Source organism: Mobula birostris, chromosome 1 (genome assembly GCF_030028105.1).
Source record: "Mobula birostris isolate sMobBir1 chromosome 1, sMobBir1.hap1, whole genome shotgun sequence".
NCBI lineage: Eukaryota > Metazoa > Chordata > Chondrichthyes > Myliobatiformes > Myliobatidae > Mobula > Mobula birostris.
In genome coordinates this window covers 10,106,004-10,118,570 of record NC_092370.1, presented here as the reverse complement: position 1 = coordinate 10,118,570, position 12,567 = coordinate 10,106,004, and the positions used below count along the sequence as shown (strand labels likewise).

The 12,567-nt window shown below is 41.8% G+C and overlaps 1 protein-coding gene across 12 annotated transcripts in view; it reads right to left on the bottom strand.

The window, feature by feature from the left end:
• sugct (succinyl-CoA:glutarate-CoA transferase) overlaps positions 1-12,567 on the bottom strand; it is a 564,860-nt gene that overhangs the window by 452,660 nt on the left and 99,633 nt on the right. For all 12 annotated transcript variants that reach the window (XR_011885315.1, XR_011885312.1, XR_011885321.1 and 9 more), the window contains exon 6: positions 11,699-11,819. Coding sequence is in view for 8 of the 12 variants with exons in the window: in XM_072252169.1 (XP_072108270.1) it covers positions 11,699-11,819 (121 nt within the window). In the remaining 4 variants the exon portion in view is untranslated. The remainder of the gene's footprint in view (positions 1-11,698; positions 11,820-12,567) is intronic.

Sequence of the window (12,567 nt, the reverse complement as noted above, 5' to 3'; positions counted from 1 at the left end):
ATAAATCTTATTCTGTATACTTTTATACAGTATATGCATATTGAATAGATTAAAAATCGTGCAAAAAAACAGAAATACCATATATTAAAAAAAAAGTGAGGTAGTGTCCAAGACTTCAAGGGTTCAAAGTCCATCCAGGAATCAGATGGCAGTGTCTGTACATTCCCACCACTGCCTGCAAGGAGTTTCTATGTTCTCCCCGAGACCATGTGGGTTTCCTCTGGGTGCTCAGTTTCCTCCCACTGTCCAAAGACATATGAGTTGGTAGGTTAACTGGTCATTTCAAATTGTGCTGTGATTAGGCTAGGATTAAATCAGAGGCTGCTGGGTGGTGTAGCTCGAAGGGTCAGAGGGCCTGTTCTGTACTGTATCTCAGTGAATGAAAATAATAAGGAGACTCTGACAGGTAGTGGTAGAGAGGAGGGGCAGGTTAGTGGGTGGAGGTGTTGATCAGCTTTAGTGCTTGTGAAAGTAATTGCTTTTGAGCTTGGCAGTCCGGGTGTGGATTCTACATACCCTCCTCCTTGTTGGGAATGTGAGGATCCCTTGTTACAATGACACTGTTAAGGGTCCCTCTATTAACTGTGTACTTCCCTTTACATTTGATTTCCCAAAGTGCAAAAGCTCACACCTGCATGGAATAAACTACATCTGCTATTTCTCCACCTACATCTGCAAATGATCTATATCCCATAAATGTCAACTAACTCCATGGCTGATTTATTATATCTCTCAACCTCAGTTTACTGCCTTTTCCCCATAAACTTTGACACCCTTACTAATCAAGAACCCATCAAATTCCGCTTTAAATGTACCCAATGACTTGGCCTCCACAGCCATCCGTGGCAATGAATTCCACAGATTCACCACCCACTGGCTAAAGAAATTCCTCCAAAAATCTGGAGGAACTAAGCAGGTTAGGCAGCATCTATGGAAATGAATAAACAATCAACATTCCATGCTAAGACCCTTCTCATCAGGATTTGGCCAAGGGTCTTGGCCAAAAATGTAGATTGATTATTAATTGCTATAGATGCTGCCTGACCTGCTGAGTTCCTCTGGTATTTTGTATGTGTTGCTCTGGATTTCCAGCACCTGCAGAATACCTAGTCTTAAAGAAATTCCTCCTCATCTCTGTCTAAAAAGATATCCTTGTATTCTGAGGCAATACCCTATGGTCTTGTACAGTAGTCCAAGATATGTAGGACTAAGGTAGGGGTTCCCAAACTTTATTTATGCAATGAACCCCAACCATTAAGACCATAAGACATAGGAGCAGAATTAGGCCATTCAGCCCACTGAGTCTGCTCCGCCATTCTATCATGGCCACTCCCGGAACCAACTCAACCCCATACACCTGCCTTCTCACCATATACTTTGATGCCCTGACCGATCAGGAAACTAGCAAATTCCATCTTAAATATACCCACAGATTTGGCAGAGCATTCCAAAGATTCACTACTCTCTGGCTAGAAAAATTCCTCCTTACCTCTGTTCTAAAAGGACGCCCCTGAATTTTGAGGCTGTGCCCTCTAGTTTTGGATACCCCCAACATAGGAAATGTCCTCTCCACATTCACCCTCATCCTTTCCACATTCGGTAGGTTTCATTGAGATCTCCCCCCCCCCCCCCCACTTTCTTCTAAATTTCAGCATGTATGGGCCCAAAGCTGCCAAACACCCCTCATATGTTAACCCCTTCATTCCTGGAATCATCCTCCTGAACCTCCTCTGTACTCTCTTCAACAACAACACATCCTTTCTGAGATATGGGGCCCAAAACTGTTAACAATACTCCAAGTGCGGCCCGACTTGTGTCTTATAAAATCTCAGCATCATCTCCTTGCTTTTATATTCTATTCCCCTTGAAATAACTGCCAACATCACACTTGTCTTCTTTACCACAGACTCAACCTGTAAATTAACCTTCTGGGAGTCTTGCACGAGGACTCCAAAGCCCCTCTGCACCTCTGATGTTTGAACCTTCTCCCCATTTAGATAATAGTCCACACTATTGTTCCTTTTACCAAAATGCATTATCATACATTTCCCAACACTGTATTCCATCTGCCACTTTTTTTGCCTATTCTTCCAATTTGTGCAAGTCCTGCTGCAATCACATAGCTTTCTCAGCAATACCTACCCCTCCACCTATCTTCTTATCATCCACAAGGCTATCAATTCCACTATCTAAATTACTGATAATGTAAAAAGTAGCGGTCTCAATATTGACCCCTGAGGAACACCAGAGGGGTCTGTGGACCTCAGGTTGGGATCCCCTGTCCTGGAACCTGCTAAGAATATGGGGAGAATAGGTTACAGAAAAAAGTAGTGGGAAATGTGATTCCTCTGTGAGGTGACCAAATAGCTACCTCCTATGTTGTTACCAAGTATCAATAAAAAACTTTAATTTATCTGTTGACATTTTATCAAAGTCAAAGAAAATTTATTATCAAAGTATGGGTATGTCACCATGTACTGCCTTGAGTTTCATTGCCTAGCAGGCACTTGCAGGAAAATGGAAAATAAAAAAATACAATAGAATATATAGAATTGTTATCGCTTGGCCTGTACTCCATGGAATTCAGAAAAATGAAGGGGTGATCTCATTGAAACCTATCAAATGATGAAAGGCCTTGATAGAGTGGATGTGAAGAGATTGTTTCCTATGCTGGGGGAGTCTAGGACCAGAGGGCACGGCCTCAGAATCGAGGGACATCCATTTAGAATGGAAGCAATGATGAATTTCTTCAGCCAGAGAGTGGTGAATCTGTGGAATTCACTGCCACAGGCAGCTGTGGAGACCAAGTCATTGGGTATATTTAAGGCAGAGATTGATAGATTCTTGATTGGTCAGGGCATGAAGAGTTACAGGGGGAAGGCAGGAGACTGGGGCTGAGACGGAAATGTATCAGCCATGATGAAATGATGGAGCAGACTCGATGTAGCAAATGGCCTAATTCTGCTCCTATAACTTATGGTCTTACTTATGGAAAAACTATACAAAAATTGGAATGTATCTATTTTCTATTTTCCTGTAAATGCCTGCAAGAAATATGGTTCCTGAATGTGCGTAAACTAATTTGCACGTTTCTCTACAGTAAAATAATGAGTACACATCAAATATGTATGTACTGATTACCCATCTTACATCCAGTCATCAACCTGTACTGTTATTACTATTCACTTTCACTGCTGCTGCTGCCTGACAAGCTGAGCATTTCGAGCATTCATTCATTTTCAGTTCAGATTTATAGAAAACTGAAGTGCTTTGTATCCCGATGTTTCTGCAATCTCTCATTTGTTAGACCATAAGACATAGAGGAGCAGAATTAGGCCATTCAGTCCACCAACTATGCTCCACCATTCCATCATGGCTGATTCATTATCTCTCCCAACCTCATATTCCTGCCTTCTCCCCGTTAATCTTTGACACCTATCCATCTCTGCTTTAAATATACCCAATGATTTGACCTCCACAGCCATTTGTGGCAATGAATTCCACAGATTCACCAACCTCTGGCTAAAGAAACTCCTCATCATTTATTCATACGTTTGAATGAGACACCCCTTCCCCCTCATTCTTCTAAACTCTAGTAATAGACCCAGAGCCATCAAACACTCCTCATACATTAACCCTTTCGTTTCCAGGATCATTTGTGTGAACTTTCTCTGGACCTTCTTTTGTTAGAACATAGAGAATCACAACACAGTACAGGCCCTTATTAATCTTTTTGCACATCTCCATATCGATCAGCTGTGATTAACAAGACTTTCTTCTACCAGCACCACTTCTATCTGTATAATTCTGAAATTGGACTGCACCCTATCATAGATATTCCTTGTTCTCTCCTATTTAACACACATTGGTTACTAGCATACTGTAGTTCAGATTACATCAACTCTGTTGCTCTCTCCTAATGAGTGTTTCTGACATTTTCTGTCAATATGTGTTGTAAGTACTGTTTCTGGCATGAAAGCCGTCCGCAAACTTACTAACCATGGCACTACATTCTCATCCAAATTGTTAACAGAGATGATGAATAGTGTCAAAATACTTTAGCATGTGGCCTCATTGCAATCATGAAATTGAAGCCTTAAGGATTTATACTTTTACATGACAATGGAATCGTAGAACATAACAATATAGAAACAATTCCTTCAGCTCACCTAGTCTGTGCCAAACTACTGTTCTGCTTGGTCCATTGACCTGCACCTGGACCATAGCCCTCCATAGCCCTCACATTCATGTACTTACCTAAACATCTCTTAAATCTTGAAAACAAACCTATATCCATCATTTCCACGGACAGTTCATTCCATGCTCTCACTACCCGAAGATGTTTCCCCCAGGTTCCCCTTAAATATTTTACCTTTCACCCTTAATTCATGACCTCTAGTTCTACAAGAGATTGAAAACTCCACTGAAGACCCAACTTCAATATACTTACAAAATTTAATCTCTCTGCTGGAAGAGGACTTCATCAGTGTGCTTGGTAATGAGTTAACTAAATTACTTAAGAGATTATGCAGATGCTGGAAATCCATAGCAACACACACAAAATTCTGGTGAACCTCAGCAGGTCAAGCAGCATCTATAGAGAGCAATAAACTGTCAACATTTCAGAAAAAGAAGGTGAAGGGAGGAGGAAGAGTACAAGCTGGCAGGTGATAAGTGAGACCAGGTGAGGGGGAAGGTGGGTGGGGCCAGAAGGATTAAGTAAGAAGCTGAGAGGTGATAGGTGCAAGAGGTAAAGGGCTGAAGAAGGAGGAACGTGACTGGACAGGACAACGACTATGAAAGAAAGAGGAGGATGTAAGATGTAATAGGCAGCTGAGGAGAAAAGAAAGAGTAAGAGGGGAGCCAGAATGGGGATTGGAAAAAGAAAGAAAAGTGAGGGAGAAAGAAATTACTGGGAGTTAGAGAAATCAATGTTCTTGCCATCAGGTTGGAGGCTACCCAGATGGAATATAAGGTGATATAACTACTTATTCACAAAGCAGAGAGTACCTTAACAGTTATCAGTACATTGATATAAATATACCTGTGATTTATATCAAAGTGTAAATTTCAATATTTCACACATGTTGCTTACATAGAATACAGTGGATTCTAGTTAACTGTGACACATTGGTATCAGTACACCTTGGCCCATTATGCAGCTGCCCCAGTTAGCTAAAGTTTCATGCAAATAGTTAAAAGGTGTAAAAAAGAACAAATTACCATTTAACTGAGTAACAATTGCAATGTGACACCAGTAAACAACGTGACAAATGACATTCCATGAAACTTCTTCCTTTAGTTCTTCTTTCAAATATGATTCTACAACTAAACTGCGTGCGATTAGGACCTGTGATTTACATTTTGATGGTGGTTTTTGGGCTGGTTGAGCAATCTGGCACTTCGCTTTCTCCGAGGATATTCAATGAGATTTGGAGCAAAGTGTGCGGCCTGGAGGCCAGGTAAGCTGGAGATGGAGCGCGGGTCCAAGATCGACTCCAATAATTCTCTCTGACTGAAGAATCAAAGGTGTGAGTCCAAGATCAACTTCACTGCTTCCTCTGACTGAGAGATCGAGGGTGTGAGCCCATGATCGACTCCATTGCTTCTCTCCGACTGAGGAATCGAGGGTGTGAGTCCATGATTGACTCCATTGCTTCTCTCTGACTGAGGAATCCAGGGTGCAAACCCATGATCGACTCCACTGCTTCTCTCTGACTGAGGAATCGAAGGTGTGAGTCTATGATCGACTCCATTGTTTCTCTCCGACTGAGGAATCAAAGGTGTGAGTCCAAGATCGACTCCAATGATTCTCTCTGACTGAGGAATCAAAGGTGTGAGTCCAAGATCAACTTCACTTCTTCCTCTGACTGAGAAATCGAGGGTGTGAGTCTATGATCGACCCCATTGTTTCTCTCCGACTGAGGAATCAAAGGTGTGAGTCCAAGATCGACTCCATTGCTTCTCTCCAACTGAGGAATCCAGGGTGTGAGCCCATGATCAACTCCATTGCTTCTCTCCGACTGAGGAATCGAGGGTGCAAGCCCATGATCGATTCCATTGCTTCTCTCTGATTAAGACTTCGAGCAAGTTGAAGTCGACGAGGATGACAGCAAAGGATGGTCAGGTGTTCCCTCCCTCTCGCTAGCTGCAATCAGGGGAAAGAACAGGAGTCTTGGGATCCACGATACCAGGATAGATCGGCAAGACTATGGACTCATTTTGGGGACTTCCAGGTTCATATTCAATGTTTTCACGATTCTGGTTACACTTTTTTTTGCTGTTTTTGATTGGATTGATCAGGACAATCAATGCAGACTGAGGCACATCGCAAAGAATGACTCTGCAGCCAGCAACGGCTAGCGACACAACGCTGAACTGAACTGAATCCTACTGCTTTGATGTGTGATATTCTATTTGTTGTTCACTTGTTTTTTGCTATTTGCTCAATTTGTTCTTTTTTCGTAGACTGGGTGTTTAAAGTTTTCTTGAAAGGGGTCCATGGTGTTTCTTTATTTTTTTGGCTGCTTGTGGGAGGAGGAACCTCAGAGATAAATTCTGTGTACATACTTTGATAATAAACATAATTTGAATCTTTGATCTTTGAATAATATATTTAAATGAAATACAGAACAAATGAGAATACTACCTATAGAATGCTATAAAACTGTATATTAGTTCCTAATAGTTATCAACAGGGAAATTCATCCAGTGTACGCTGCCGTTTTTTTTTTGCTTGACTGGAAATGAACAAATTCAGTGCAGACACCCAGTGCAGATAATGGACTGCTTTCATACAATCCTTTCATTGACTGCATTCTCCAAATCTTCATTTTCATTGTAACTTTTAAGACAATTGTCATTGCCTTCAAATTCTTCATAGTTCCTAGCTTGTTGAAGTAATGAAATCATTTCACTTTCTCTTCTGGCATCTCCAATCCAGAATGCTTGGAACCTCAGTGAGCAAAACAGCTTCAAATTGTCTTACTGCTTATTTCTCGTCAACTATTAGTGGTACTGCTTTTTGAAGACAAACAATGCAACTGGCACTATTTAAAAATTGTTCACTTTAAACCTGGTGCAGTGTCAATCAGCCACACAAATGCATGCAACTGACACTAGTTAGAAACTATTCAGCAAGTTTTTTGTGCCCAATTAAATGGCATAGTGACCCAAATAAACAAAGGGAATCTAGGTTATTTTCTCAATTAGTTTTTGTTCTTTAAGAGTTGTCCCAAATAAGTGGCTGCCCAATTAACCGATGGTCCAATTAACCAGAATCCTCTGTATTTTAAACCAGCCCTCTTGAGGAGACAAAACATGCAATAAGCTTCACAATAAAGTGTTATATAGAAAGTACATGCTGTTTCTGTTCATGTGCAGTTCCATCAAAGTTGGAAAAGATTTACTGCAATTTCAAAACATGTTTTTCTTGCATTTCTTTTACATTCTTGAGGGTTCTACTTTTAGAGCGACCATAATAAATCAAATTTTTCTGCACAGATTAGAAAAAGATTTTGAACCCAAACATAAAAAGATAATTACTTTTTATACTCGGATTGAAATAGTACATTTTAAACACGTAAGACAAGCACTTGAAAATAACTTGTAAGAAATGGCCATCTACTCTATTAAGCCAGCAATACAATCACATTTGGAGCATTCTCATTCTATTCTGAGCAGCAATACAATTGCCCAAGATGATGAAAAAAAAATTAATTTGGGATACTGTTCCCAAACATACTTATTCCTCACCCTTCTAGCACTACCTCAATGTGAGCCAATTGCACTCGGTCCTGGAGATCATATGACCATGCACATACTAATAGTTAATCTCCACTTCATGAGGTGATCAGACCAAGTCAGGATGCACCTCATATAGTTGAAGGCTTCCCACATCTTGCTATAGCATAGGTAATTATGCGGGAAGCTCCCACACTCTCCCAAACTTGAGTACAACTGTAGAAGATTTTGCGTGTGACGGCAGAATAGCATAGTGATTAGCACAATGCCAATATAGCCCAGCGACCAGGGTTCAATTCCTGCCATTGACTGCAAGCAGTATGTATGTTCTCCCCGTGATGGATGTGGGTTTCCTTCGGGTGTTCCAATTTCCTCCCACAGTCCAAGACCATACCGGTTAGTAGGTTAATCATTCACATTGTGTAATTGGGCGCCGTAGGCTCGTTGGGCGGGAAGGGCCTGTAAGCATGCCGTATCTCTAAGCAAAAGGCAACAATAACACAGCAACAGTGGTGCGCAGAAGAGTGGCTCTGAATGAAAAACATGAAAAAAACCTTGAAGTGGATGGGCTGCAGCAGCTAAAAGCCACAGACACTCCATGGCTACTTTATTAGGTAAAGGAGGTGAAGTTCGAAGTTCAAAGTAAATTTATTATCAAAGTACAGTTACAGCCCTGAGATTCATTTTCTGGCAGGCATACTCAATAAATCCGTAATAGAATAATAACTATAATCGAATCAGTGAAAGACCACACCAACTGGACGTTCAACCATTGTGCAAAAGATAACAAACTGTGCAAATACAAAAAGAAAGAAATAATAATAAATAAATAAGAAATAAATATCATGACCATGAGATGAAGAGTCCTTGCAAGTAAGTCCATAGTTGTGGGAACATTTCAGTGATAAGGCAAGTGAAGTTATGCCCCTTTGGTTCAGGAGCCTGATGGTTGAGGGGTAATAACTATTTCTGAATCTAATGATGTGAGTCCTGAGGCTCCTGTACCTTGTTCCTGATGGCAGCAGAGAGAACAGAGCATGAACTGAGTGGTGGGGGTCCTGATCATGGATGCTGCTTTCCTGCGACAATGTGTTGTATCAAGATTCAGATTTATTTATTGCATGTACACTGAAACATAGTGAAATGTGTTGTTTGTGTTAACAGCCATCACACCTGAGGGTGTGCTGAGGGCAGCCCGCACATGCCAGCGCAAACATAGCAAGCCCAGGATGTTTGACAGAACAACAACACAGAATACAACAATGAACAAAACAACAACAGTAAAACAAGCCTCGTTCCTCCCTCCCTCCCACCCCCCGCAGGCCTCTGTGCCTCCAGTCTCCAGTCTTCAGCATTCAGCTTCAACTCCTGGACTTTTACAACTATATGACATTGATTTTGGAGGTAAGTTCATGGAAAGGCTTCAGAACGGAGCATTGTAAAGCCAACCACAGAACAGTCTAAAACAAGAGAGATCTGCAGATGCTGGAAAACCAAGCAACTCACAGAAAATCCTGGAGCAACTCAGCAGGCCAGGCACCATCTATGGAAAAGAGTTTCAGGCCAAAACCCTTCAGCAGGACCGGAGGAAAAAAAAGATGAGGAGTAGATTTGAAAAGTGGGGGAGGTGAGGGAGAAACACAAGGTGATAGGTGAAACCAGGTGGGGGAGGAAGGAGAAGTAAGGAGCTGGGAAATTGATTGGTGAAAGAGATACAGGGCTGAAGAAGGGGGAATCTAATAGGAGAGGACAGAAGGTCAAGGAAGAAAGAAAAATGAGGGAGGAGGAGCACCAGAGGGAGGCAATATGGTAAAAGGGGATGGGGAATGGTGAAGGGCAAGGGGGATTATTGGAAGTTCGAGAAGTCGATGTTCACGCCATCAGGTTGGAGGCTACCCAGGCGGAAAATAAGGTGTTGTTCCTCCAACCTGAGTGTGGTCTCATCGTGACAGTTGAGGAGGCCATGGATTGATATATTGGAATGGGAAAGGGAAGTGGAATTAAAGTGAGCAGCCAGTGGGAGATCCCACCTCTTCTGGCGGATGGAGCACAGGTGCTTGGCGAAACAGTCTCACAATCTGCGTCGGGTCTCACCAATATACAGGAGGCCACATCAGGAGTCCCGGACATAGTAGATGACCCCAACAGACTCACAGGTGAAGTGTCACCTCACCTAGAAGGACTGTTTCGGGCACTGAATGGTAGTGAGGGAGGAGGTGTAGCTCCTCCAGCATTTTGAGTGTGTTTCCAAGAACAGTCTACTTTAGCACAAACAAGTGAAAAGCTGCAGATGCTGGAAATCCAAGCAACACACACAAAATGCTGGAGGAACTCAGCAGGCCAGGCAGCATCTATGGAAAAGAGTACAGTCGACGTTTTGGGTAGAGACCCTTCAGCAGGACTGGAGAAAGAAAGATTAAGAGTAGAGTTAGAAGGTGGGGGGACAGTCTATTTTAGACTTTTTTTCCTTAAGTGAGACAGGATTAATTAATAATCGCATAATAAGGGAATCCTAAAGCAAGATATAATAAAACCTTATACTCAGTACAAAGGAATAGATAAAGTGGATGTGGAGTCTAGGACTAGAAGGCACAGCCTCAGAATACAAGGACATCTCTTTAGAACAGAGTTGAGGAGGAATTTCTTTAGACAGAGGGGTGGGGAATCTGTTAATTCATTAACATAGATGGCTGTGGAGGCCAAGTCATTGGGTATATTTAAAGCAGTAATCGATAGGATAGGTTCTTGATTGGTCAGGGTGTCAAAGGCTACGGGGAGAAGGCAAGAGAATGCAGTTGAGAGGGATAGTAAATCAGCCACGATGGAATGGACGAGCAGGTTTGATGGGCTGAATGGGCTAATTCTGCTTCTATGTCTTCAGGTTTAAGAGCCTGGTATCTGAGAGTGGATACCAAAGATCAAAGCCTGAAGGATAATCATAAAGTCTGGAAGAGGAAGCCTGATAGGCCAGGACTAGAGACACGATGTTTACAAGTCTGAGAACCTGGGGATATGGACTGGGGGGCTTGTCCTGGGGTTGGATATCTGTCTGTATGTGTAAGCGGGTGGGGGGGAAGCTGGTGGGAGGGATGGAAAACATTGTTTTGTTTTGCTGTTGTATGTCTTGCTTTGTTGTGATGGTTGTTGTGTTCTGTTAAACATCGTGGGCATGGTATGTTAGCACCAGAATGTGTGGCAACACTTGCACGCTGCTCCCAGAGTATCTTTGAGTGTGCTGACTGTTAACAAAAATGACACATTTCACTGGCTATCTCAATATACATGTGATAGGTAAATCAGAATTTGGTATTGAAAAGCACTTCAACACATCCCAATGTACAGAGAAGTGCCATATAAAAACAAATTTGATAGTTCTGGGCCTGTAGTGGCTGGAGTTTACTTCAATGGGGGGGGGGGGATCTCATTAAAACCTATCAAGTGGACGTAGAGAGGACATTTCCTGTAGTGGGGGTGTCTAGGACCAGAAGGTACAGCCTCAGAATAGATGGACTACGATTTAGAACAGAGGTGAGGAGGAATTTATCCAGAGGACAGTGAATCTGTGGAATTCATTGCTATAGAGGGCTGTGGAGACCAAGTCATTGGGTATAGTTAAAGAGGAGGTTGATAGGTTCTTATTTAGTCAGGACGTTTAAGGTTACAGACAGAAGGCAGGAGAATAGGATTGAGAGGGATAATAAATCGGCCATGATGGAATGGCAGAGCAGACTCGATGGGCTGAATGGCCTAATTCTGCTACTATGTCTTATGATCTAAGTCTCCTAACTGTCCAAGATTCAAAATACATTTATTATCAAAGTATGTATGCAGTATATAACCCTGAGATTCCTCTTCAGAAAGGACAAATGCAGAATTTAAACTCCATCTACTCTGCATTATGATTGGATAAGCTATAAATATGTTATCTGAAAAGAAAGTTCAAATAATTTCTTACCTGTAATTGAACAGTATACAATGTGTGGGGCAATCACTTCTATGTCTTTGTATCCAAGGCCCATTTCTGCCAGTTTCCCGGGAACATAATTTTCAATCAATACATCGCAAACAGATGTCAACTGCAGGGCACAAATCAAAGACATGTTTTGTAATTATTACAGATATATAAAAATGGCAAACATCACATTGAAATAACAATAAGAAACACATTTTCAATAAACATTAAATGGTGCATATCCTCCACCCGAGATGGCACTGGTGTAACATGGTGACATTTTGCAGGCAGTTTACAAAGCTTCTAAATATACCTACTATATGTCAGGATGCTGTTTATTGATTATAGCTCAGCATTTACCATCATTATTCCAATAGTTCTGATCAAAAAGCTACAGAACCTGAGCCTCTGTACTTCCCTCTGCAATTGTGATCCTTGACTTCCTAACCAGAAGACCACAATCTGTGTGGATTAGAAATAACATCTCCACCTTGCTGACAATCAACACTAGCACACTTCAGGGATGTGAGCTCAGCCCACCGCTCTGCTCTCTCTACACCTATGACTGTGTAGCTAGGCACACACAGTTCAAAAACCAGCTATAAATTTGCTGACAGTAAAAACATTGTTTGCAGATGAGAAGACGTACAAGAGAGAGATATACCAACTGGTTGAGTGGTGTCATAGAACAACCTTGCACTCAACGTAGGAAGACTAAATAACTGATTGTGGATTTCAGAAAGGGTAAGACGAAGGAACATACACCAGTCCTCACAGAAGGATCAGAAGTGGAGAGAGTGAGCAATTTCAAGTTCCTGGGTATCTCTAAGAATGTAACCTGGACCCAACATGTTGATGCAGCTGTAAAGAAG